The following is a 26,910-nucleotide window of genomic DNA, read 5'->3' as shown; positions in this document are numbered from 1 at the left end:
GCATTTTCATTGAAAAGTGTCTGGAAAGGTATATACCAGATAAACTTGACTTAAGCATTCTGTACCTCCTGTCCTCTCCGTGACTTTTACCCCCTTGGAAGAACACTTTTACCCACTTACTTGTATGGAGGTGAAAGGACCTGAGGCTTAATGTGTGTGTTTCCCTAGTTACATTGACACTTTAAATTAAACCCGCAGTAATTCTTAGTAGGGGCATATTTGGTTTTGTGGCAGTGCTGGGGGTCCCGGGTCAGTAGTGCCCTACTGAATGGATTTCAGGCAGTAGGAATGCTGAGCAGGATAGGTCCAAGAGGAGAAGAGTCTTAGGCCTCCACTTCTGCCACATCGATATCTGTTCTTATATTTAACTTCTTATTTTTGATTAGCTATGTCCAGTTTACAAAGTATGTTCACATACAGTATTTACTTTAATCCGTACAACGCTACCGTGGGTGTGTACTCCCATATCCAGAAGGCAGGTGTCCCAGGGAGGCGGAGGGGTGGGCCATTATCACACGGCTGGCAAGTAATGGAGCCAAACTTGAACCTAGATCTTTTATTTCCAGATCTGGTACTTTTTATATTCCTCAATACCTGAGCACATCTTGTACGTCCAGGCCTTTACGTATTTCCAAATAACATAATTTTCCCCTGTTATGTAAACATTATCTCCTTAGGGACTAAATTGCCAAAATACAGTATTGTTTCTAATACCTATAGCTGTTTCAGAGTTGAAGTATTCGACATAATTGCGTCTTGACAGTGGTGGACACATAAAACAAGCATGGATTTAAAAACCTTTCAGAATTATGAAATATGTGTATACAGATACACATGTAACTGTATATACAACCGAGCATACACATATGTGTACACATTTTTGTTGAAAAGCGTTTGGAAAGATCTAACCAGAATTTAAAGAAGATTACTGATAGGTGGGATTTCAGGTATCCTTACCTTAAATTTTTTTCACTTCTTTAATTGGAGTATAACTTAGGTATGTTTACAATCTTGAATCTTTCTCAACAAAAGTCTAACCTTCTCTGACCAAGGCTGACCGTGTGTAAGTTATTGAACTGCCTGTGTAATGTAGAACTGTCCTGAGAAACCGTGGCCCCAGAAAGTTTTACTTTATCGTTTCTTTTACTTTTTATGTTTCTCTGTGCTTCTTCACTTGCAGATGGCATGTTATTCTGCTTTTATATGTACTATTTTTAATCTCACTTAATATAATTCACATAACTTAAAAATAGCCATTTTTCACATACACTCACTTTTCTGTGTTTTTTTTTCTTTATTTTGGGTTCTTGTTCCTCTCAAAAGTCAGATTCCTAAACACGTGCAGTGTTACTAGGGTAAGTACATATCAGATGTCCTTGTGTGAACTATATTACTATGTTATTGAAATATATTTAAGTCCCAAGTTACAAATAGGATCTATTCCTGGACATACAACATAGTTAAACTTATATAATTTTAAGTTTTTATTGGGAGAGATTAGATTAGACAGTCTAGGACCAAGACTTCGTAACTATTTCATTCAGAAAGAACATTTAAGTTCAAGATACAACAGAATTGCTAACTTTTTCTAAATTATCTACTCATAGATTATAAGTTAATAAAATTCCAAATTTTGAGAAAGAAGTACTAAGTGGGAGTAGGAAATTATTTAGAACCAGCACTATGTCTCCCCATTCTTTGCTCTCTGGAGACGTATGGGAAAGCGCTATGGGTTCAAAATCCTTTATGTGGTGGGGTGAACATAGGTTCTTTTGAGTCCATTAGACTTGGTGATAGGCCATTTCCTCCATTTAGTAACTGTGAAAAACACGAAATGATACCTGCTTTGCAGAATGTTCAGAATGTTAAATGAAACTGTAAACACTCTTGGCACATAACAAGTGCTTAAGAAATAGCAGATACCTTGAGAATTGTTATAATAAGTTTCCTATTTTAAAATGTAAGTACTGTAGGGAGAGTTAAGGTATTCATCATTCATGCCTTACCTCGCCTTACTTTAATAAGATAATTATGGTGCTTAAACCTTGGAGGAGCTCTGTGAACGGCAGTTCTCGTCACATTGTGGAGATGGGATGGGGGAAGCACACTGTGTGAAGGTGCAGCATGAGCCAGATCAGTGCACGCTGGGCACAAATACAAAGTTGAGCACGTGTGGACCACTGTACTCAAATCCATGACCACCTGACCAGTTCTGCTTCAATTCAGCCTGTATTTTTCTCTGAATTATTATATATTTGTTTAAAAATTATTGCTTAGGGAAGCAGCATGTTGTAATAGAAAAATAGATCTGGTTTAAAATCCTGGATTTGCCATTACTAGGTATTCTTATATTTAATCTCTTATAAAGACACTTGACCTCCCATTGTTTCCTCGGTCATAAAACATATTATTATGAGATTTATTTATTTATTTATTTTTATTTTTTTTTTTAACGTTTATTTATTTTTGAGACAGAGAGAGACAGAGCATGAATGGGGGACAGAGAGAGAGGGAGACACAGAATCGGAAGCAGGCTCCAGGCTCTGAGCCATCAGCCCAGAGCCCGACGCGGGGCTCGAACTCACGGATCGCAAGATCGTGACCTGAGCTGAAGTCGGATGCTTAACCGACTGAGCCACCCAGGCGCCCCAATGAGATTTAAATATCAGTGTATGCAAGCCTGTTCCCATAGTGCCAAGCCCATATCAAGCACTCAATAAATTTTAGTTCCTTCTCTTTTTCATTCACATATTTATAAGCCTCAAACTTTGTACTTAGTAGTGTATCACTCACTGTAAATATATGCTCTTATATTTCTGATCACAATTGTTAAAAACAGGAGTGCCTGGGTGGCTCACTAGGTTGAGTGTCAGTTCTTGATTTCAGTTCAGGTCATGATCTTTTTCTTGGGATTGAGCCCTGTATCGGACACTGAGCTGAAAAGGCACAGCCTGCTTGGCATTCTCTCTCTCCTTCTCTCTCTGCCCCTCCACTGCTCCCTCTCTCTCTCTAAATAAATTTAAAACAAAAATTGTTAAAAAACAAGCAGAATCACAAAAAGACACTCAAGTTCTGATTTCTTCAATTTATTTTTAAAACATTCAGCAAAAGTATTCTTTTATATGTGTATGTATAGAGAAAGATAGAAAAATGTAAAATTTTAATAATTGGTGAGTCTAGACAAAGAATATATGAGTGTTCACTATGTTCTTTGTAATTTTTTTGTGGGTTGGTAATTTTTAAAATAAAAACATTTGAGAAAAATAAGCTGTATTTGCTCATGTAAAATAAGACACTGAAAATGTTTCTTACTAATACCTTCTCATAAATGTGATATTTAGTGATACTGTTTAATTGTGAAATAAGATAAATAGCTTTATTATGTTGCATGAGCAGGAAAATGGTCTTTAATCATATTGTAGTAAACTTAGAATCTTAACAAAGCAGCAGATACAGAAATGCCTTTTATCTTTGTCGCATTTACTCTCATGGGACTTGCCTTTATATAGTAAGTGTCTTAACTTTGGTGTGGTTGATGGGCTTTTTTGATCCTTATGTTTATTAGCACAGAGATTTCCACAGGCAGACACTTCTCTTTCTTCCCCTTCCCCATAAAAAAAGGTCAGCCAAAGTCAACAGATAGTATAGCTGAATATGTACTCTGCCTTGCAAACCTTTCATTTCAACTTTACCTAGTCCCCCTTACCCACAAAAAAAGGTCAGTGAAAGTAAATAGGTAAGAAACGCGGCTGAGTGGGAGCTCGTATGCAGTTTCAAATGATCATTTTACCTCATCTTTAATTTTTTTTTAATGTTTATTTATTTTTGAGAGAGAGAGAGAGACAGGACGTGAGCGGGGGAGGGGTAGAGAGAGAGGGAGACACAAGATCTGAAGCAGGCTCCAGGCTCCAAGCTGTCAGCACAGAACCCACAAACAGCGAGATCATGACCTTAGCCGAAGTCAGATGCTTAATCTTAACTGAGCCACCCAGGTGCCCTTACCTCATCCTTTAAGATAGTTCTTAATTCCTCTACATTTGTTTATCAAATCACAAGAAATTATGTGGCTAATGATATGACACTATTTACATCTAAGGAATGGTGATTGAATCCTTAATGTGATCAAAGAGTTGTTTAATATTCTGTGCCTGTCAGATATCTTAGATGGGTCTTTGTAACTCTATCACAGGTTTTGCTTCGTGGCAAAGGTTCACTAAACTTCACCACTGATGTTAGGAAAGCATCTTAACGTAGTCGTCTCTGGTTTACTTTTCAAGAATGAGAATATTTGCATTCATATATTTGCTTGATTCTTCTAAGGATATTTTGGTACTGAATATATTTTGTGTTAATAAAGCACATTGCTTGTTTACAGGGTAGGTAAGATTGTCTGTTTTGTTATTTTGTCCCTAGTACCTGGGACATGTATATACTAAACTTTTAGATGTAAGTGAATTTATGTTGCATGGAAAGTTAAATTACTCTTTGCTTACTCTGGATGTAAAAGCCTACAATAGTTGCATTTTGATATGGCTTTCCCTTTAATTATATTTGAGGTAGTCATTAATAAAACTGAATTTAAGGTGGAAAGTTCTGTTGGGATAAGAAAGTGATATTTTTGCAGGATAAATCTTGCAGTTCTGTTGCATTTAAGTTAGCACTGACTAGATCACAAAATTTTGCTACTTAACAAATTCAGGGCCATTGTATTGGTATCCTGATTGTCACTTAAATTTACAAATTGATATTTTTTATTTTTCCTCCTACATTCAATTATAATATGCAATTTGATAATCTCTTTAATAAATAATGGTCAATTTAATAACTCTCTTTGAGCTTCATATAACTAACGGTTAAGGTATTTGTATGTGCGAAGCAGTAACTCCCAAGTTTGTTGATAGATTGATGTTTTTATGTATCCCAAAGGGTTTTTCCATTTGACTTGTTTAAATTAGAAAAGTCTTGTGTTGATTATTGTTTATACTGGAAAGATCTTTTGATGAAATGAAGCATAATTTTACAAGTTAAATGCCAGGTGAAAAATGAAAGTAATTTTCTGTAAAATGAAACAATATACATTAATTAGAAAGAAACATATATAAGACTTTTTGATTTTAAATATCTTACTGCAGAACATTTTCAGAATTATTCAGTACTAAAATGTTTCATTAAGAATCAACCCAAATCCGTGTCTAATTCATAACCTAATGCAAGCACATGAAGAGACACTTCGATCTAAAAGGAGTGAGGAATGTTAAGCCTCAGCTTTTATACACTATAAGTCACTGCTTTGAACTTTAAATTGTGTTGATTAGTTCCAACAGAAAATTTGTGGAGCTTGCCAGTTCATTTGCATTATAATTTTTAAAAACTTATGTTGTGCATTTTCAATAGGCAACTGAGTGGCTTTTGTTGTGTAGGTTTACATTTTCTAATGCAGATAATGCGTTGTCTCATCTTCCGTAGCAGGAGGTCAAAGGATAATATGTGAAAATGAAAATAATCAATGAATTCTGTGAGCATGTTATTTGGAAATATAGAGCAAGTAAGTACAGAGTATCAGAAGAAACAGCTAAAAGAATGTAAAGTGGTTGCCTCTGAGGTGAAGGGTTGAGAGACTCTTCAGGAAGCTGCTGTTCTCTGTCATAAGCCTTGTAGAATTAGTGGACTCTAATGCGTGAGATTACAGTTTTTAAGAAAAAGGTAATTGGGCAGAAAGCCTCAGTGTTCCCCGCTCTGAGTTATCTGTGCACATAGTGAGCCTGTTTATTTAGATCAACCGGGTACTACTCGTCAGTAGGTAGTAGTTTATTCTGTCTCCTAAAAACTCAAGGATAAATAATTCACCCTTGAGGTCTGTCCTGAATCCCCAGTCTGGATTGCAGCAACACTAAATATTCTAAAATTGAATCTTAGAGATTTGACCTAATGGAATGAACCATACAGAGAATAAACACCAATAATTACTAATCTAATTGTCTCTTATAATTCAGCAGCATCCCTTATGTTTCTGCACTATTAGGGCAAGTTATGTGTGTGTGCATGTGTCAGAGACTATCTGGAGCTAGCTTATATAGAAAAGGTGAGATGTTTCCCGGGATCTGGGGTCCCTCGGAGCGCCAGGGCAAGAGTGCAGCAGGGGGCAAAGGAAGGTACTGAAACTGCTTTGCTCAGGTGCCTGCTTCTCATTTCTCCTCTTTCCGCACTGAGTTTTTTTCCTCAAGCTTTCATGTCCAGTCACCAGAAAACGAACAGAATTATTTGGTCTGCTCCGTGTGTTTTTCTCTTTCCCACATTTATCCCCTGTATCCATCCTCTGCTGACAAAGGAGTTGTTCAGTAAAGGAGATCCTTGTGAGCTGTGGAGACATCCCGCAACCCGACAGCCTAAGTGGTCTTACTCATAAATGCTTAGCTGCAGAGATGAGGATGTTAACAATTTCGTAGCGATAACAGTTTCATAGCTAGTGAAGGACCGAAGCCCAGGCAAGCAGCTGCTGTCAGTTTGGCTCTTCAGCATTTAGGTACAGAGTTCTCCTGCAGCCTCATCCAGTCACACTAGGGTCTGTGCTTCTGTGAAATAACCTTTTGCCACATTTTCGTAGGTAGTTAACCTAGGTAGCCACGTTTTGGTGCCAGTTACAGTTCAGTTTAACATAAGACTAATCTCACCCCGGGATACTGATAATATTTCATGCTATATAGGGTTCTTCCCACCTCCTTTAGATAGATACTTGTTTGAAACTTTATTGCAAAATTATTGTATGGCTCTTCAGTTTGTACCAGTAAGCAGTAAACAAAGCCTATAAGAGTTTTGTTTTTTTCTTTTTTCTCCTCTTGTTGAGATGTGCCATTTTTCAGAAAATCATCCTGTATTCCTGCAGATTGCAACCATGAATACTTTCAGAGCAAGCTTTCCATCAGCTAATGGTTTTCTTTAATTTGTCAGAATACACTAGGCTTTGTGTTATATATAGCTCCTGGACTTAAAGGTTTTTTTGTGATCAAGTGGTATAAGTCCCTCTAAAATACTGATCTAATGAAAGATTTAATTGAAATATAATGAATTTATTTTGATAGAGAATCTCAATTCTAGAATTTTGTAATTAACCTTGAAAGTTTGTAAATATGGTTTGTGGATATTTGTGAATGAGTTGTTCTAAAAGTCACCTCTAAGGGGTGCCTAGGTGGCTCAGTCAGTTAAGCGTCCAACTGCAGCTCAGGTCATGATCTCGGGGCTGGTGGGTTTCAGCCCTCCGTAGGGCTCTGTGCTGATGGCTCAGAACCTGGAATCTGCTTCTGATTCTGTGTCTCCCTGTCTCTCTGCCCCTCCCCTGCTTGCACTCTCTCTCTCTCTCTCTCTCAAAAATAAACATTAAAAAAATTAAAAGTCACCTTTGAAAATTGTTCAATAATTCTTCAAAATTAATCATATTTTTCATTTAGCAGACAGTATTTTTCAGTTTTAAATTTTATGTATTACAAGTTCAAAAAATAAACAACTCTCCAATCTAGTCATGCAAACAAATGAGCATTAGCACTCAGTCAATATTCTTTAGTTAATGAATGAAAGTTTAACTCTTTACAAAATTGTTTTGCTAGTGTACAATTTCTATGTTTTAATCCCCTTCAACAGCAATACAGACAATAAAATAATAAGCCCATGATGCCATATGTTCTACTCAGGTTCACTTCAAAAAGATGGGAATCTGTGAGGTTACAAAAAGATCTGATGGGTTGAGTGATACAAAAGTCAAGAAGGGACAGCAAAGTAGATGAGAGATGCAGTAGGTCCATGTAAAAAGTATTAGGACAAAGGAAAATTTCTGAACTCTTTGCCATAGGAGTTCAGATTTATTATAGCTTGTAATTTTCTTAGGGTATTGGTTTTGAAAGTAAGCTGGCAGACTAATGGAGTCTTGGCATGGGCTTTGACTAATGGAATTTTCTATGTGGTTTGAGGAGTATGGGGAAAGCCTGACTTGGTCTAGGTCCATTTGAACTTTCAGGGCATTAATCAGAATTACCTGAAGAGCCCCAGATCCTGTCCACCTACATTCCAGATTCCTTGGCACAGCCCAGAGAAAAAGTGAATGGCAGTATCTTTCAGTAGAAAAAATTCCAGGCGTAGTGCCAGTAGAGTCGTACATTGGGACTGCCATTTATTAGCTGCGTCACAATGGTTGCTTAATTTCTAAAGCAAATTCTTGAGCCTCACTCCATACTTTCTAAATCCGTTTTTCACAAGCACTCCAGGTGATTCTGATGCAGAGGTTAAGTTTGAGAACTGTGGGTCTAGATCAGTGATTCTCAATTAATGGGTAATATCTGCTCTCCCCACGCCAACAGAGGTTCTCAACCTTGGCTGTGTATTACAATCATCTGGAGAATGTTTGAACCTCCCAATGCCCTTGACATACCCAATTAAATTAGAATTTCCAGAGATAGCATTCACACGAGTAGTTTTTTAAAGTTTCTCAGTTGATTTCATTTAGTGGAGGTTGAGAACCACTGCCCTGTTGGTTTTTCCCTTGCCTCACCTTCTGCCTGATATCAGTGCTGTTTCTTTTTTTTTTTTTCAATTTTTATTTATTTATTTTGAGAGATGGGGGACAGCGTGAGTGGGGATGGGACGGAGAGAGAATCCCAAGTAGGCTCCATGCTGTCAGCGCAGAACCCAACACAGGGCTTGATTTCACGAACCATGAGATCATGACCTAAGCCAAAATCAGGAGTCTGATGCTCAACTGACTGAGCCAGTGAGGCACCCCTCACTGTTGTTTCTGATGGGAATTTTTCAAATCTGTATCTGGGGAAGTGCTGTTTTAGGTGGTGATTCCCAAACCTAGTTGGTTGAGTATCACCATTTCCTGGGAAGAGATTTTTGGATTCCATACAGATCTACTCAACTGGAATTTTTAGAAAAAATTCCTCAGCAAAGAGGAGGAACAAGTCTCTGGTCCATCATTTGGGGACCACATGTATAGGTGATTAAAAAGTTACCTCATTTTTGAGGTTGGCCATTGTCATTTGTTTATCTTGTCCTTAATATACTCATTTAGTTTATTTTTTATTCTTTAGTTCAAGAAATGTTCTTTGGGTGTCTGTGTGTCAGACACTTTTTATGTGCAAGAAATACGAAGAAGAATAGGACACTGTCCCTGAATTCGAAGAGGTTTAGTGCCTTTGAGAGGAAAATAGATCTATAAACAAATGCATTGCTATTATCAGTACAATGATAGAAGCCAGAAACATAGGAATCATTATTTTTTCTGTCCCATCAGTCATTATTGTTTTTTCTGTCCTATGAATTCTTCTGCCTGAATGCATCTGCAGTCCATTAACCCTTCATCATCACTCTTGCCACCTTAAATTCAAGCCACTATTTTCTCCTTTTGGACCCATATATGGGAATTCTCTACTTTGTTCACAATTTTTCTGCAAATTTAAAACTATTATAAAATTTAAAAGTTTACTAAGAAAATGTTTTTAAAGAATGTAAAGCCCAGTAGATAAATCTCCTTCAGTGTTTTGTTTTGTTTTTTATACTTCAGAGAAAATCCCAAATTCTTCACGTGGGCTAAAAGGCCTTTGTGATCCGACTCTGCTTACCCTGTGTGACACCCTTGCCCTTTCCTTGTCCCAGCCTCATGGGCCCTCTGTGTCACACACCTTTTTGCCCCTTGCTTTCTACCTGCCTAACTCCTCAACCTTCAGATTTCAGCTCAGTGTCAGTTCTTGAGGATGTCATTTGTCCACCGTCCGGCGTTGCCTCTTGGGGCACTTGTCAGTTGCAGTTACGTTTATACCTCGGTGGTCCTTTAAAAAATGTCTGTCTATCCCATCAAACTCAGAGCTGCTGGAGTGAGGTCATATCTCTCTTGCTTTTGGTGCCCAGCACGGTACCTGGCACACACGAGGACTCATAAATTGTTGAATGGATGAGTAATTCAGTGATGAGAAAAGAAGCTTCTGTGACAAAAATATTTTGCTCATCACCCCAGAGATCATGAGACCCAAGCAGTGCAAACAGGGAATTATATTTGTTCCATTTGCTTAGAATTTTAAAAACACCACTAAAATTAATGTAACTAAAATTAATTAAAATTCAGCTTGACTAAAATTAATGTACATGTAAGGCATGGAAAAGTAGCCTAAAGCTTTGCCCATCTCTTTATTTGTAGGTAGGAAAGACTCACAAAGTATTATGGACTAACTCGTAAGTTGAGAACAGGGAAAGAAAAAGAAGAATTTTGAAGAGTATTATCAACCTTCCACTGAACTCATATGTTGGCAAAATTTCATGAGTGTTAGCGTAGGGATTTCAGATTCCATTGAGTAAAGTAAAAAATAATTTCAATTTAATTTTTGAAAGAGTTTAGATATTTTATTTAACACAGTGCTACATACTTGCTTTGTTAAAGAATTGTGGAATCAAAAGGCAAAAAGGAACTCAACCAAGACATTGTACTGTGATGAATTTTTCTCTCTCTCCATTTCCAATTTAAATGAAAAATGTTCCTACAGTTCTGTAATATTTTGAATCATTGGAGGCCTGTCCAGTAGATTTACTTCCCAAGAGAGAGCTTAAATAGTCAGTGATTTCATCAGCAAAGAGACAAAAAGGCACCAAGTAGTATATGTGCTGGACCAAAACAAACATTACACTTAACGATAATATGCCTTATTTGACCAAGTAGTGATATATGTAGCCCGACGTCTCCAAATAAAAGGAGCCTATTTTGCTTATGCGATAGGCACATGAGGGCCCTCAGATCTATGGAAATGTACTGGACCTCTGAATCCAGAAAAGATCGCAAGGAGACACCTTGCATGCCCCCTGAGTTGCAAATGTGAGAAAATGTGGAGAAACACTCACCTCCCTCTTACTGCTCGCCCCTTCTTGGTGGAACTGGAATGGAGAAACCTAGAACAGTCCTGGAAGTGGCCACGTCAACGCATTAACAGTGTTGGAGGGTGGGAATGAGGAAATGAATCGTATATTTCTTTTGTAATTCAAAAAACCATTAGCAACGGAAAAATGAGTTATTATTGTGTGTAAACACATTGCTTAGCTTTTGATTTTCTCAACTTACTTAGCTTGTGCCATTTACTGTATTTAACTTGATAGTATTGATATTTTAGCTTACTGAAAATTATTTTTAAATTATAAATATTAATATTAATCTTCCTGATTGTTCTGGCTCCTGATCCCCTCGAGGTTAAGAAAGTCCAAGCCCAGGTCCTCCCTGTTCAGCAGACCCTCTCAAGGCAAAAACTGGCTCACTTGTTGATGTGCTGCTCTGGGTTCAGTCTAGTTTTTACTGGAGTGTTCTTCACTGATGCTCTTAGTTTTTGTGGTGATGTTTGTTTTTAGGTGTTACCTAGGATTTTTTTTCAGTGAGAATGTTGATCTAGACATCTAGGTAGCCATTCAACTGGAAATGAACCTCTCATAAGTTTTGTACCATAATTTTTGTACACTTTGTGTATTACATAATTTCTATCCGAGCTGTGAACTGGATGTAATAAACTGATAGCACTTTTATGTCTTTTGCTGGACTAACACTCCCTTCACCAAATTGTATCCTTAGAGTTTTAGCATGCATCTCGTTTGATGAATTTTTTGCAGATTGCAGGTAGATACCAGATAGTTTTTCCCAGGTTAAAGTTATGATGGGTGTGACTTTGTGGTGTGGAACTGTGTGATGCCATGACTGCCCGTCAAGCTATGTATTAGAGCAAATTCAGCTTGACTTTTTTTTTTTTTTAAGTTTTATTTATTTAAGTAATCCCTGCACCCAACATGGAGCTCAAACTCATGACCCAAACAAAGATCAAGAGTCACTCCCTCTACTGAGTGAGCCAGCCCCGTGTCCCCAGCTTCCGTTTTTGAATAGAGTTCCAGCCCTTCTGTATATGGGACTTCCCTTTTTCATACTTTCAAGCTGAAGTTGGATAGTTTCACACATGCATCCTTATTGGGCATCCTCATTTTCTTAAGGCCCACCTGTCTTGCCCTCGGTGCAGCCTTTGCGTCAGCTGGTTCAAAACAACAAAAATAGTAACAAAAGCTGCATCCCAGGAATTTGTCAGGAGGGTACAAATGAATCCTTTTGCTTTTTTTTTATCCTTAAAAAGTTCTACTGAAATTTGGAAACTAATTTTCATGCTTTGTCTAAAGACAAATGCCCATCCATTCTATTGAAATGAAACCTAAATCCCAAATGAAGTCAGAAAGCTAAATACTCTAGATTAAGATGACCTTCCCTTAGAATGATTCTACTAACCTGTCCTTTGGGGTAAGGCCATTGACTCGTGAGTAGCAGCCTGTGAAACGTCTCTGTGTTTCCTTCAGAGATGTCGAGGATGCTTTTCATTCTTGTTTATCAATCTCCTTGCCAGTTCAAATTCTCTTCCCTGTCCTCTTCCTCTAACTCATTTTTTTGCCATATTAAATACATATTTTTAAAACCATTTTGAATATTTTTTGGAACATAGTGGGCATATACAAAATCATTTGATTACTGTATCAAATAATGCAAATCAGTGAATAACCATGTTTTAGAAACCAAATTACATGATGACTTATTTACTCTTGCTTATATAAACATTATCAAAATCTAGAAAATTAGATTTCAGTACAATATCTATCTCTTGACCCAGAGGAACAAATATGCAAAGACAGTGGCAGCCGCTATCATGATTTCTGAGAAGGACTGCATCTTGTTCCCTCATTTATTTGAACAGGAAATTTTCAAAAGTAAAATCACTCTCCTTCAATATTTTGTAGATTTCAGTAATCTGATAAATGAGCTATTTATTCATTGTCTCTCTGGTACCCACACAGTGGTTTATCCATAGCAACAATCCTTTTCAAACTTAATAAGACCAACCCTGTATTTATTAGGGAAATAATACGACCAGGTAAAACAAACTATGGCTGTTGGTTCTGTGTATTTACTCTCTTTCAAAGAGATCCGCTAAACCTTCAGTGTGTTCCAGGTTACAGATCATTAGGGAGGCTGCATTGGAGTATGACTCTATGATTCTGAATGTGACATTTTTATGGAGTGTTTAGAGTCAAATAAGAAAGATGATGAGCAAATAAAGCTTTAGAAATAAAGTACTATTTTGTGTATTGAAAATAGGGCCAAGTTCCTCTGTACAGTAGAAATCAGAGACATATTATGGTAAATATTACCACTCCCCGTCTATAGAGGATAAATAGGATACTTAATATTGGCCCAGGAGAACACATTTCAGTTTTTCTTGACCCTAGAAATTACATTGATGTGGAATTTATAAGAAAGGCTGCACCTCAAAAAGAAACAGTTTCAGAATTACAGAGAACAGATTCTTCTTAAAGAATCTGAATTGCTGTTGAAATGTAAATTAAACCTAAGATCTTTTCATGTCAGTTGTTGAGAAATGAAGTAGCATTTAAAATCATAAAATGTTAGCGTTCATGTAATCCAATATCCTTATTTTACAGTCATGAATGCTTTTAGAAATTGCTACAAAAGCCTAGTGTCTCTCATCTTAAATGTCCTTGTGCAATATAAAAAAAAAGTGTTTTAACTAAAATTTGTTAAGCTTCTATCCTTCAAGGTATACTAATGGAAATATAATAATCTTTTACAAGGGTAGGTTGATTAATAATTTCAGTTCTTTATGTAACAGAATGGAGTACATTTTTTCTTTATTAGATTTTTTAAAGTAGATCAGTAGTGGGGCTCTGTATTTATGAATTGGTTGAAACTGTTTTGATCAAAACTCTGCTATGGTAAATGTTTGTTTTTTCTTAGATACACTTTTTGGTAGTTTTAGCACTTAAATTATTTCCTTCTGTTTATATTCACAGATTCTGGAACTTTTCAAAGCCTGATCCTCTTCTTGAAACAGTAGAACATCATACAGAGTTTACCTGTGGTTTAGATTTAAGTCTTCAGAGTCCTTCTCAGGTAATGGGTGCAGTCTCTGGATTTTTTTCTACCCACACAGTTCACAAATAGCTCTATGTGTGGCCTGTGTTGCTTTTAGGAACACACTTTTGCCTTTAGGGCAGTACAAAGTACATTTACTTAATTAACCTGATCTTTTTGTTCGATAAATATGAGCCTTTGAGTAGGCCTCTCCCAATGGAAAGTGTGACAAGAGAAGAATGAAATGGGGAAGGATTGTCCTCAGAGGTTGGTGGGAGTCAAGACTGTCCCACTAAGCAGTTGAGATGGTGGGTGGGTCATTTTTCTGTCGCGACTGTCACCCTCTTCTCCACATGTCAAAAGAGAGGCTTCTGGTGGGGGAACCAAGTAGAGTAGAATGGCTACTGTTTTAATTAATAAACTTTATATTTTCCCCCTTTTGTTCTCTTAAGGACTTGAGAGTCAATATTTTGGACTTTAAATATTCTTCAGGGTTTTCTTATGCTGTGTCAGTTTTGGAAATTACAAACTTAGGTCAGAAACACAATAGTATTTTGAGTGATTAGGTGCTTTATAACACAGACTATGTGAAAACACCAACATATTCATGAAACAAAATATTATGTGGAAAATGTAGAATATGACTAAGAAATTATGTTTTTATGATGAATTTTATAACTTCGACAAGAAGCAAATCCGATTTCTTATTACTGTATTCTTAAATTTAAATGGATACTTGGTTTTTTTTTTAATTTTAGGAACTTAAGACATAATTCTCATCTTAAAATATTCTCAGATAAATAAAATAATCTCATTAGACATTAGAATATTCTCATTAACATTAGCATATTTATTTTTACATGACTTAATGGCATCTAAGAAGAAAAGAAACTGAAGTAGTGATGGGCAAAATAGCATTATCTTTAATGTAAATACAATGTGCTTCAAATTAACTAGTTCCTTTCCTGAGAAATACATTTTTATAGGTGAAATAGGTATTTTATTTAATAAAATAACCATACCTGCTTGCTGTCCCAGTTAAAACAGTTGTAATGTATGTATTGAAATGTGGCGATACCAAACAAAGGATCCTGAGTAAATACTTTCCTTTTCATATATTTCTGTGAACCCATGCCACAGAAGTCCCAAACGGTGGCCTCCTTGACCTACACAGTCACGGCAGTTCCTCCCCCAGAGTGCCAAGTGTTTTCCAAATTCTCCACACATGAACCACCTTATTAAAAGGAACTTTGTTTTCAGAGGATATATTAACCATACTTCTTTTTTTTTTTTTATTTTTCAACGTTTATTTATTTTTGGGACAGAGAGAGACAGAGCATGAACGGGGGAGGGGCAGAGAGAGAGGGAGACACAGAATCGGAAACAGGCTCCAGGCTCTGAGCCATCAGCCCAGAGCCCGACGCGGGGCTCGAACTCACAGACTGCGAGATCGTGACCTGGCTGAAGTCGGATGCTTAACCGACTGCGCCACCCAGGCGCCCCTTAACCATACTTCTTAATCATTTCATGTTTATTAATCATATTTTAAAATCACTTAAATAATAAGAGATTTATTACATGGCCATATTTGTGTGTGTGTGTGTGTGTGTGTGTGTGTGTGTGTGTGTGTGTGTGTAGGCTGGTGACTGCCACCCATTTCTTCCAATTGAATGACCAAATTCCATTTGTGCTAAAGAAATAGTTGCTATTGAGAGCAAACAGGAATGGAGAAGCAGTCGTCTTTTAGCAGTCTAAATAAGCATCAGGTTCAATGCCATAATATACAGTTCGATTGTACTAGAAATTTCCACTGAGTTAATTCATAGTGGCTCAGAATCTTGGGATTAGAAGGGACCTTAAAAATAAGACCACTCCTTCTCATTCATTTATTCTTTGTACAGATATTATCATGTCAGACCTTGTAGTAGGTACTGGGGATTCAGTGAGGAATGAAAATAAACATGGGCCCTGTCTTTATAAAGCATTTAGTCCACCATTGTATCAACTACTCTCACAAATGAATGTGAACAGACAGCTGTGACAAGCCTATGAAGGAGAAGTACATTGTACCTCAAAGGTTCATAATTAGGGTAGATATTTAACTTATATAAAAAATCTGTAAGGAAGTGAGGCTCATCTTAGACCTGTTGGATGAGCAAGCATTAACTAATGAAGAGACAGAAGGGATATCCTAAATAGGCAGAAGTAATATTATATCATAGACCCTGTGACAGGGCAGCAGGGTAGGGGGGAGCATGGCTAGTACTTGAGAATGGAAGAAATTATTTCTTCCTGATTTATGGCATATTTCTCAACATTAGAATTTAAGAAAAATATGTCTGTTTACTTGTCATATTTTTAAAAATTGAGCTTTAAGATTATCAACTAAAGTTTATGTTTCTCCCTATTCTTCAAGGTCAGTCAACTTTGCTTTATATAATTTTTGCTATATATTGTAGGTCATACAAATTAAATATTGAAAGGTTTTTATTAATAGATCTTTTATTATTAATGTATTTTTAATGTTTTGAAAATATTACGTAACTATTTTTCTGTTTCTCTTGATTTTCTTTGACATTCATTGATTCTGTCTTTTATTCTGTCACATTTGTTGAGTATCTACTACAGCTGTGCAGGACTTAATTACAGTGTAGTGTGATATGTGCTAAAACAGAGGGAGGCAAAGGATGCCTTGGGAACATATGCCTTCATTCATATTTGTCAGGTGCCTACTAAATGCTGGGTCTTGTCCTAGGCACTAAGAATAAACCAGTGAACAAAGCAGACTAGATTCCTGCTGTCATGGAGCTTCCATATTATGGGAGAAATCGAATAATAAAGATGATTCAGAATGGGAGCAATTTGATAGAGAATGATGGGGTACTTTTGCTTGAATGGTCTGGGGAAGACTCTCCAAGAAAAGTGAAATGTGAGCTGATAACTGAACAGTGAAATGAAGCCAGCCATCCACAAATCTAAAGCAAGAATGTTTTTCACAGGGGAAACAACTGTCAAGTCCTTGAGATGCCAATGGGTTTGTTATTATTAAGGGACAGAAAGAAGGCCGTGGTGGCTGGATCCTACTGAATGAAGGGGAAAGTGATAGGAACTAAGTAGGGGCCAAATTGTGTGAGGACTTTTAGGCCACACTGTGTTTGATTTTCTTTGTTATTGCCATTAGAGATTGAAAAGCAGAAGAATTATAGAAATTGATTTGTGGGTTTTCTTTATTGAGGTATAACTGACATTTCAGATGTACAGCATAATGATTTGACATTTATACATATTGAAAAATAATCAAATCTAGTTAACACCTGTCACCACGCACAGTTACAAAAAAAGTTTTTCTTGTGATGAGGACTTTGAAGGTCTCTCTTAGAAACTTTCAGGGGCGCCTGGGTGGCTCAGTCGGTTAAGTGGCCGGCTTCGGCTCAGGTCATGATCTCGCGGTCCGTGAGTTCGAGCCCCGCGTCGGTCTGTGTGCTGACAGCTCAGAGCCTGGAGCCTGTTTCAGATTCTGTGTCTCCCTCTCTCTGACCCTCCCCCATTCATGCTCTGTCTCTCTCTGTCTCAAAAATAAATAAACGTTAAAAAAAATTTTTTTTTAAAAGAAACTTTCAAATATATAATACAGTATTATTAACTATAGTCACCATGCTGTATACTATATACCCAGGATTTATTTATTTTATAAGTGGAAGTTTGCAACTTTTGACCCCTTTCACCCATTTCTCCTACTCCTCACTCCTTGCTTTCTGGTAACCACCAATCTGTTCTCTGTATCTATGAGCTTGGTTGTTTTGTTTTTTTGGTTTTTGAGTTTTTTAAGATTCCACATGTAGCAAGATCATATGGTATTTGCCTTTCTCTGTCTGATTTCTCTTAACGTTATGAGTTCAAGGTCCATCCATATTATCAAAAGTGATAAGATTTCATTCTTTTTTATAGCTTAATAGTTCTGTATATATGCTTTATTTTCTTTATCCATTCACCCATTGACAGACATTTAGTTATTTTTATATTGTGGCTATTGTAAATAATGTTGCAATGAACATAGGGGTACCTGTATCTTTTGAAATTAGTGTTTTCATTTTCTTTTGATAAATACCAAGAAGTAAAATCACTGGAGGGGTGCCTGGGGACTCAGTCGGTTGGGCGTCCAACTTTGGCTCGGGTCATGATCTCACAGACCGTGAGTTCGAGCCCCGCGTCGGGCTCTGTGCTAACAGCTCAGAGCCTGGAGCCTGCTTTGGATTCTGTGTCTCCCTCTTTCTCTGCCCCCTCCCCTGTTCATGCTCTGTCTCTCTCCGTCTCAAAAATAAATAAAAACATTAAAAAAAAATTTTTTTTAAATCGCTGGATTGTATGGTAGTTCTATTTTTAATTCTTTAAGGAACTTCCATACTGTTTTCTATAGCAGTTGCACCTATGTACATTCCTACCAATAGTTTACAAGGGTTCCCTTTTCTCCACACTTATTGCCAACACTTACCGTTTCTTGTAATTTTGATAATTGCCGTCTTTCTTTTTCAGAAAAATGTCTATTCAGAGCTTCTGCCTGTTTCTTAATTGAATTATTGGTGGTTTTGCTATTGAGTTGTAGGAGTTCATTGTTTATCTTGGATATTAACCCCTTATCGCATATGATTTGCAAATACTTTCTCCCATTCTGCCTTTCATTTTGTTGATGATTTTCTTTACTGTGCAGAAGCTTTTTAGTTAGATGTCGTTCCCCTTGTTTATTTTTGCTTTTTTTGTCTTTCCTTTCAGAATCAAATCCAAATTCTTGTTGCCAAGACTGATGTCAAGGAGCTTACTGCCTATGTTTTTTTCTTGGAGTTTTATGGCTTCAAGTCTTTAATCCATGTTGAGTTAATTTTCGTATATGGGATAAGATAGTATCAGGTTTCATTCTTTTATATGTGGCTGTCCAGTGATTTGTGTTCTAATTTTATTTTATTTTTTATTTTTTTAAATGTTTATTTAATTTTGAGAAAGAAAGCAAGTGGGGGAGGGGAAGAGGGAGAGGGAGACAGAAGATCCAAAGTGGGCTCTGTGCTGATAGCAGAGAGCCCGATATGGGGCTCAAATCCACAAACTGTAAGATCATGACCTGAGCTGAAATTGGACGCTTAACTGACTGAGCCAGCCAGGCACCCCTGATTTGTGTTTTTAGGAGATCGTTCTGTCTGCTATGGGAGAATAGATGACAGGTAAAGCTGGGAGGGCAGCTTAGAGTGACTTGATGTAATCCAGGCCAAAGATAATGGTGACTTAAAATCTAAGAGATTTTGAGATGGAAAGTTTCAGCATATATTAGCTTGAACCTTATAAAATTGCTGGAAATTTCACATGGTTTACTTTGGAGATAGTAAGTAGGATTTGTTGATAGATTACAAATGGCCATCAAAGAAACAGGAAAATCAGTGATTACTCCTAGAAAACAAAGATCTAGAAAACAAGGTGGACAATGGCTTAATTTGCTGAGATAAGGGAAGAAGAGGTAGCTGAGATAAGGGAAGAAGAGGTAATTTGGGATAGGAAACAATCTGGAGTTATATTGGAGATGTCTCCTGTTAGACATTCAAATGGAGATGTTAGGTAAGTAGATTTAGGCTTGTGTACCTCAGGGAAGAGTTTAGGGTAACAGATACAAATTTGGGAGCTTTTGGCATAAAAATGATATTAAGAGTCGGGGGCAGATTAAAATTCTCTAGAGAGAGTATATAAATAAAGAAGAAGCTCAGAGGGAATTCTAGAAGTTTGAAAGAAGAGAATCCAGTAAAGGGGATTGAGAAGGAATGGCCAGTAAGATTAAAGAAAAACTAGAAAAGTATAGTATCTTTGAAGTTGAAAGAAGAAAGTAATTCAAGAAGGAAGACACTCCCACGTATTGCTGGTAGAAATATAAAATGTTGCAGTCACTTTGGAAAAGCTGACAGTTTCTTAAAAAGTTAAATGTAAATTTACCATACATTTCAGCAATTACACTCTTAGATAACTAACAAAAAGAGATGAAAATATAGGTCTGCACAAAGACCTGTGTGTGAATGTTCCTAGGCAAAAAGTGGGAGCAATCCAAATGTTAATCAGCTGCTGAAAGGATAAACAATGTGGTATATCAATACAATGGAATACTATTCAGGAGTAAAAAGGAACAGTTTGATACGTGCTACAACATAGATTAATCTCTGAAGCATTATGCTAATGAAAGAAGCTAGATGCAAAGATCATATGATGTATAATTTCATTTATAGAAAATGTCCAGAATAGGTAAATCTGTAGAGATAGAAAGGAGATTAGTGGGTTATTTGGGGTAGGGGATGAGAATGGGAATTGTCTGCAGATGGACACAGAGGATTTTGGGGGGAATGAATGATGGAAATGTTCTAAAACTGAACTGTGGTGATAACTGAACAGTCCTGTAAAGGCACTAAAAATCATTGACTCGTACACCTAAAAATGGATAAATTTTATGGTATTTAAGTTTCACCTTGGTGAAGATGTTTAAGAAAAAAAGAAATGGACATTCTGATATTCCCTAAGATATAAAAAGATGAAAAAGCATTCTTCCACTGTAAAAATAAGAAAAAGTCAGACAGACTACAAAATCAGACTTTGAACCCATCAGAGACCTGAGGTGGTAGGGCAAACAAGTGGCCTGAAGTCCAAGGAGGGATAGACCCCTCCTTCCAAGGAGAGATGGGACACCAGGACTGCTTTACTTGTGGCAGAGCACAGGAAGAAGATACAGCTGCTATACAAATATGAGATCCAGTGGGACAAGAGGACATTGTGTGAACAGATGAGGGATTTCAGCTGAGAGATAAAAATATAAGAAAGAGTCAAATGAAAGAAGTAGTTTATTTATAGTATCAGAGATGCAGTCCTTCAGTGTTCCCATCAGAAGACTCATCAACGAATTTAGAGACAGATAGGTCACTAGAAACTAGCCAAGCTGAAACAATATGAGAAAACAAGAATGAGGGAAATAAAAGAAATAAAAGAGAGCGTCTGGCATCTGTGGGATAATATCACACGTTCTTACATGTATGTAATTGGAGTCCCGAAGGGGAGAAAGCAAATAGGGAAGAAGAAATATTTAAAAACAATTTTCCAAAAATAATAAAAGTCAAACTACAGATTTGAGAATCCCAGAGAGGATTTAAACAAACAAACAAACAAACAAACAAAATAACACATCAAGGTATACCCATATTCAAACTGCTAAAAACCAAAGATAAAAAGAAATTTTTAAAGGCAGTCAGAAAAAAGAAATATCCAGGAGAATCTAGATAAGAATTACAGCAGACTTCATGTCAGAAACTATGTAAGCCACAGGACAGAGGAATGTCTTTTTAAAGTACTGAATGAAGGATGTAAAGAGGGATCTTTTGACTATAAAGAGGAAATTTCAGACAAAAGCTGAGAGCACATCTGTGTTACAAGCAATGTTAAAGGAAGTTCTGTCAGAAGAAATATACTCAGACCAAATGAAAAGAAAGAGGCAGACTGAGGGAAGAGGGGAAGAAGGAAGGATAAAAGAAAGAAGGGAAGGCAGAAATGATGAGAGGGAAGGAAAGGAAGAAGAAAAAAAGAAAATACAGTAAAACCTTGGTTTACGAGCATAATTCGTTCCAGAAATGTGCTTGTTAATCCAAAGCACTTGTATATCAAAGCAAATTTCCCCATAAGAAATACTGGAAACTCAAGATGATTCATTCCACAACCCAAAAATATTCATATAAAAATGATTACAATGTTGTAATATAATACATAAAAAATACAAAATATAAAGAAAAATAAATTAACCTGTGCTTCTGTTTGAAAACCTTTGTGGCTGGTGTGATGGAGACAAGAGAGAGAAGGGTTATTGTGTAGGATAACTTTCACTATCACTGACAGAATCATTGCAATCTATTGGCTCAGTGGAATCTTTTTCTTTTCATGCAGCTTTAACAAGGAACCTATCCAATGACACTTGCTTTTGCCTTCTTTTGAGGATTTCACAGGAATGTGACATTGCATTGTCATTAAACAGATTTATTGTTTGCACTGTCACAGCCTTACTCAGGTGGTGCTTTTCTACAAAATTTTGCACTGTTTCCCACATTTTATACATCTCCCTAATATCATTTAAAGTGAGGGATTTCTCCACCTTTTTCTCCTCCTCCTCTGCAGACAAGATGCAGACATAGACTTCTTACAAAATCTTGCAGTTTCAGCCATCGCATACCTCATTTGTACTTCTTGATGATTTCCTTCTTAGCTCCCACTGTAATCGTCTCCTTCTTCTTACTGCCTTTCCTTTCAACCTTTTTCTGCATGGGGGCCATTGTATTTGCTAGCACAGATGTTGACTACAGTACAGTATTAATAAACTCTTGTCATATACTGGATTTAATGTAATTGGCAATAAGGCAGCAGAGGAAAGGGCCTATATCTGCAGGCAGCCTGAGCTAGAGTGAAGCAAAGCATTCCTAAGCTTATTCTTGTATGGAAAAGCAAAGGACTGTCCATAGGTACTTCAAAGTGACAAAAAATACACTAATGCCAGTTGTGGGCACCTTCCAGTGTTCTGAAAAGTCACTGATTTCTGCCAAACACCATGGCCTGAGACCAAGCATCTGAGCATGGGAGATGATCACCCACAATCCCACAACGAGAGAGAGAGAACCATTGACTCAGTTGTGATCATGTGATAATGAGCATCACGTACTACTCATATCGCAAGACATAGCTTATTTATCAAGTTAAAAATTTATTAGAAATGTTTGCTCGTCTTGTGGAACACTCACAGAACATTACTCGTAATCCAAGGTTTTACTATAACTGGAAATGGCAAAAAGTAAGTAAATATACAAGACAGTTTTAAACTTAACATTAAGTTTTGACCTAAAACAAAAATAGGATTGTATGCAATATATTTGCATATAGTATATTATATAATTCATAGTATATGCAAAAGTTAAATGTATGACAACAATAAAACAAGAAAGAGGAATTGGAACTACACTATTATAAAGTTATTACTATATATAAAGTCATATAATATTTGAAGGTAGATTGTGATAAATTCAAGATGTATATTGTAAACCCCATGTTAACCTCTAAGAAGTTTTAGAGAAGGAGCTATAACTATTAAGCTAATAGTGGAGATAATTATGAAAAATATCAATTATCTCAGCATAATCAAGGCCATATAGAAAAACCTACATCCAACATCGTGGTGAAAAACTGAAAGCTTTTCCTCTAAGATCAGGAATAAGACAAGGATGCTTGCTTTCACCATTTCTATTAAACACAGTATTGGAAGTTTTAGTTAGAACAATCAATTGAGAAAAAGAAAAAAAATGCATCTAAATTGAAAAGGAAGAAGTAAAATTAATTTCTTTTTGCCAAGGACATGATCTTATATGTGGAAGCCTTTAAATCAAAGTATTCAAAATTATACTAAATGTAAATGTTCTAGGTGTGCCTGGATGACTCAGTGAGTTCAGGCACCATGTTGAACTTAAATAAAAAGGAATTGAACTTAAATAAAAAAGGAAGGAAGGAAGGAAGGAAGGGAGGGAGGGAGGGAGGGAGGAAGGGAGGGAGGGAGGGAGGAGGGGAGGAAGGAAAGAAAGAAGAAAGGAAGGAAGAAAAAAGAAAAGAAAGGTAAATGATCTAAACATCCAAATTAAAAGACATTAAAAGTGGTAGATATGTGAGAGATTTTGAGAAACTCACTAGGTCCAGACTATTGGATTTGGGATTCAAAGAAGCTTTCTAACTCCCAAGTTCTAGGATCTAGTTACTTTCTGTATATTTTCAGTGATGAATTTGTCTATGCTTCTCCCTGTGAATTTGTCTTTAAAAATTTATTATTCTTTTTTTCAAACTAAGATGATGACCTCAACCAATATATGTTTTACATATCTAGCATGAACACATTTTAACACAAATATTTGTATTGTTTATATTATTAATTTATGTTTTTGCCAAGTAGAATTTAACTCCTTTGTAGGGAGATACTAGTTAAGTTCTTGGTGCATGTCCCTATTTTTCTCACACTTACTTTATCTCAGTTATCTATTGCTATAAAACAAACTCTCCCACAACTTAATGACTTAAACAATAATTTTCTTTGCTTACAATTCTGTGAGTCAGCAATTTGGGCTGGGCTCAGCCAGGCAGTTCTGTTGGTCTCACCTTGGGTCCCTCATGTGACTCCAGTCACCTGGTGACTTAACTAGAGTTGAATGGTCTAAGGTGGCCACACTCACGTGTCTAGGGTGTAGTGCTGGTTGTCATCTGCGTCACGTGTCCCCAGATGAGCTCAGGCTTCTTCACTTAGCAGGTGTAGGTTTCCAACAGGGCAAGAGTAAAAGCTGCCAGGTGTCTCCAGCACTAGATTTGGAAGTTCACACAGCAGTCCACCTGTTGCAAAGCAAGTCACGAGGCCAGCTCAGAGTCAGAGAGTAAGAAAAATAGACTCCATTTCTTGGTGGGAGTAGCTGCAATGAATTTGTAGCCATTTAAAAATCCATCACATTAACGTTTTGTTGGTATAGTTGGCAGTTTAAGTTATTTTTGACATATTTATCCTTTATTCTCACAATATGTGGTCAGGTTTACTGATTGCATGTTAATTTCACCCTTTGTTCATATTTTATTCCCTTAGAAAGTATCTTTCTCTCACCTTTTAGAAAGTACCTTCCCATCTGTTTTTAAAAATTTGTTGTCTCTTGTGATCTTAACAGCCATAGGACTTTGCTGACGTTATTTTAGGTCTTTGTGTCTTAATATATTCTTTATCTTAAGAGAGATTTATCTGAGTTCTTGTATTTCTAATGCCTTTTTCTTTTTTTAGCGTCTCTTTTCTTAGAGATCTGAAAAATGAGATCCAAAAGCATTCTTGTGTTATACCTCCTTTCTTCTTGACAGACGTAAGATCTTGTCTTTAAAGGTTTAAAACTTGACAAATAAGTACCTCGGGTCATTCTTTGAGGATAATTGCTGAAAAATGCTCTATGCCCCCTCTTGTTAACCAGGCTGAAGTTATCTTTCAGTTCAGAAAATTTTTCTTTGATTTTTTCCCCTCTGATCATGATTTGTACAGCTCTGGCATTTTCTCTTTTCTCTCTTATCCTTATTACTTCTAAATTAGATACCCTTTTTCTGTTTTTAGACATATGATCCTAGACCTGTAATACTCCCGTTTGTATAATTAGAATTTTCTGTATTAATATATTTTTAGAATTCCTGACTTTGTGCTCTGCAGTATCAACCTTGCTCCTTTGAATGCTCATTGACATTTAATTTAGTACTTATAATCTAAGAATAGGTTTACATATTGTTACACATTCCTTTTGGGTGACAGTTATTTCTCTTTTTAATGTCTTTTAAGGTAGACATTAGTTCATTCCAAAATATAATCTCTATGTTTCATGAAGTTGATCTTTTTTTTCTCATGATGAAATTGGGAAATAACATTCAGAAGAAAGAGAAAAGATTTCCATAATCATGCCACTTTAGAAAGAATCTCTGTGATACCATATTAGTATGTTTCTTTCCAGTCTTTTTTTTTTTTTTTTTTTTTAGAAATTTTTATTTGAAGTGTAACATCCCTGTTGGAAAATGCATTTATTTATTTATTTATTTATTGAAAATGCACATATTTTAAGTAAGCAGCTCAATTAAGTTATCAAGAAAGGACCACACCTGTGTAACCTCATTCAGGTGAAGATATAGAGCACTACCAGCATCCTAGAAAGCTCTCTTGTGTTTCCTCCCACATCTTGCTCCCTTATCCTTCCCCAAAGTAACTACTCTTCCAGTCATTTTCCATATATATGCATATTTTTCATAGTTGTGGTTATATAGGTAAATTTATCTTCTGGGACTCCTAAAATTCTTGATAAATATAATCTCAATTGAGTGGATATCCTAGGCTATCCATGATAGGAACATGTATGCACTAAAAAAAAATTTGTTTAATTGGGCAAAAGAAATTTTGTATATTTTCATTTTGTTTCAGTGGAAGATGCTTAGATTTGGTTCTGATTTACACTAGTTCTATAGATGTGTTTTTAAAAGTACCTTTGACTTTGTTGACATTTTAGTAAGAAAATATTAGGAATACATACATATATTGAAACATTATATTGTACACCTAAAACTAACATAATGTTATATGTCAGTTAATCTCAATTAAAAAATAAAATTATAATGAAATTTTTAAAAATTAGGTGTCATTTAAAAATTCAGCTCAGGAGCGCCTGGGTGGTTCAGTCAGTTGAGCGTCCGACTTCGACTCAGGTCATGATCTCACGGTTTGTGAGTTCAAGCCCCACATCAGGCTCTGTGCTGATATCTTAGAGCCTGGAGCCTGCTTTAGACTCTGTGTCTCCCTCTCTCTTTGCCCCTCCCCCACTCACACTTCTCTCTCTCTCTCTCTCTCTCTCTCTCTCTTTCTAAAAAATAAATAAACATTTTTTAACAATTAAAAAAAAAATTCTTTCTCCCCTTCCCTCAGCCCCTCTCTCCTACTCACATGCTCTCTCTAAAATAAAATTTTAAAACAATTTAAAAAAATATTCTTTCTCTCTCCCTCTGCCCCTCTAACCCACTCCCCAGCTCTCACTCTCTCTCTCTCAAAACTAAAAATAAATTAAAAAAATTCAGCTCATATTTTGATTCAAACTTTTATGTCTACAATCTTAGATGTAGGTTGGTAGTGCATAAAAATATTTTGAAATTCTCAGTGTGAGGTTGGAAAATTTGATTTTAGAAGAAGACCGGCATTATTGGTAGTAGGATAACCATATCTTTTTCACTTTTTATGTGAGGTGATATTTTCTACATTTGTCACAGACTGGCTTTAGAGTTGAAAAAGAACATGTGCCAGAAGCATCCAGTGTCCTCAGGCATTCGTCTCTGTTGTTTCCTTTTTGATGCTTTCATAGTTGTGTGACTTTTAGCTTAAAATTCTGGGGGCGCCT

At 36.4% G+C, this 26,910-nt stretch overlaps 1 protein-coding gene across 1 annotated transcript in view; it reads left to right on the top strand.

Annotated features, from left to right (window-relative positions):
* PEX7 (peroxisomal biogenesis factor 7) overlaps positions 1 to 26,910 on the top strand; it is a 77,457-nt gene that overhangs the window by 38,173 nt on the left and 12,374 nt on the right. Inside the window, exon 9 of the mRNA XM_015081871.3 lies at positions 13,864 to 13,963. Coding sequence (XP_014937357.2) covers positions 13,864 to 13,963 — 100 coding nt within the window. The remainder of the gene's footprint in view (positions 1 to 13,863; positions 13,964 to 26,910) is intronic.

The sequence above is a fragment of the Acinonyx jubatus genome, chromosome B2 (assembly GCF_027475565.1).
Source record: "Acinonyx jubatus isolate Ajub_Pintada_27869175 chromosome B2, VMU_Ajub_asm_v1.0, whole genome shotgun sequence".
In the NCBI taxonomy this organism is placed as follows: Eukaryota; Metazoa; Chordata; class Mammalia; order Carnivora; family Felidae; genus Acinonyx; species Acinonyx jubatus.
Note: the sequence above shows the minus strand (reverse complement) of the source record. Positions and strands in the feature narration are given on the sequence as shown.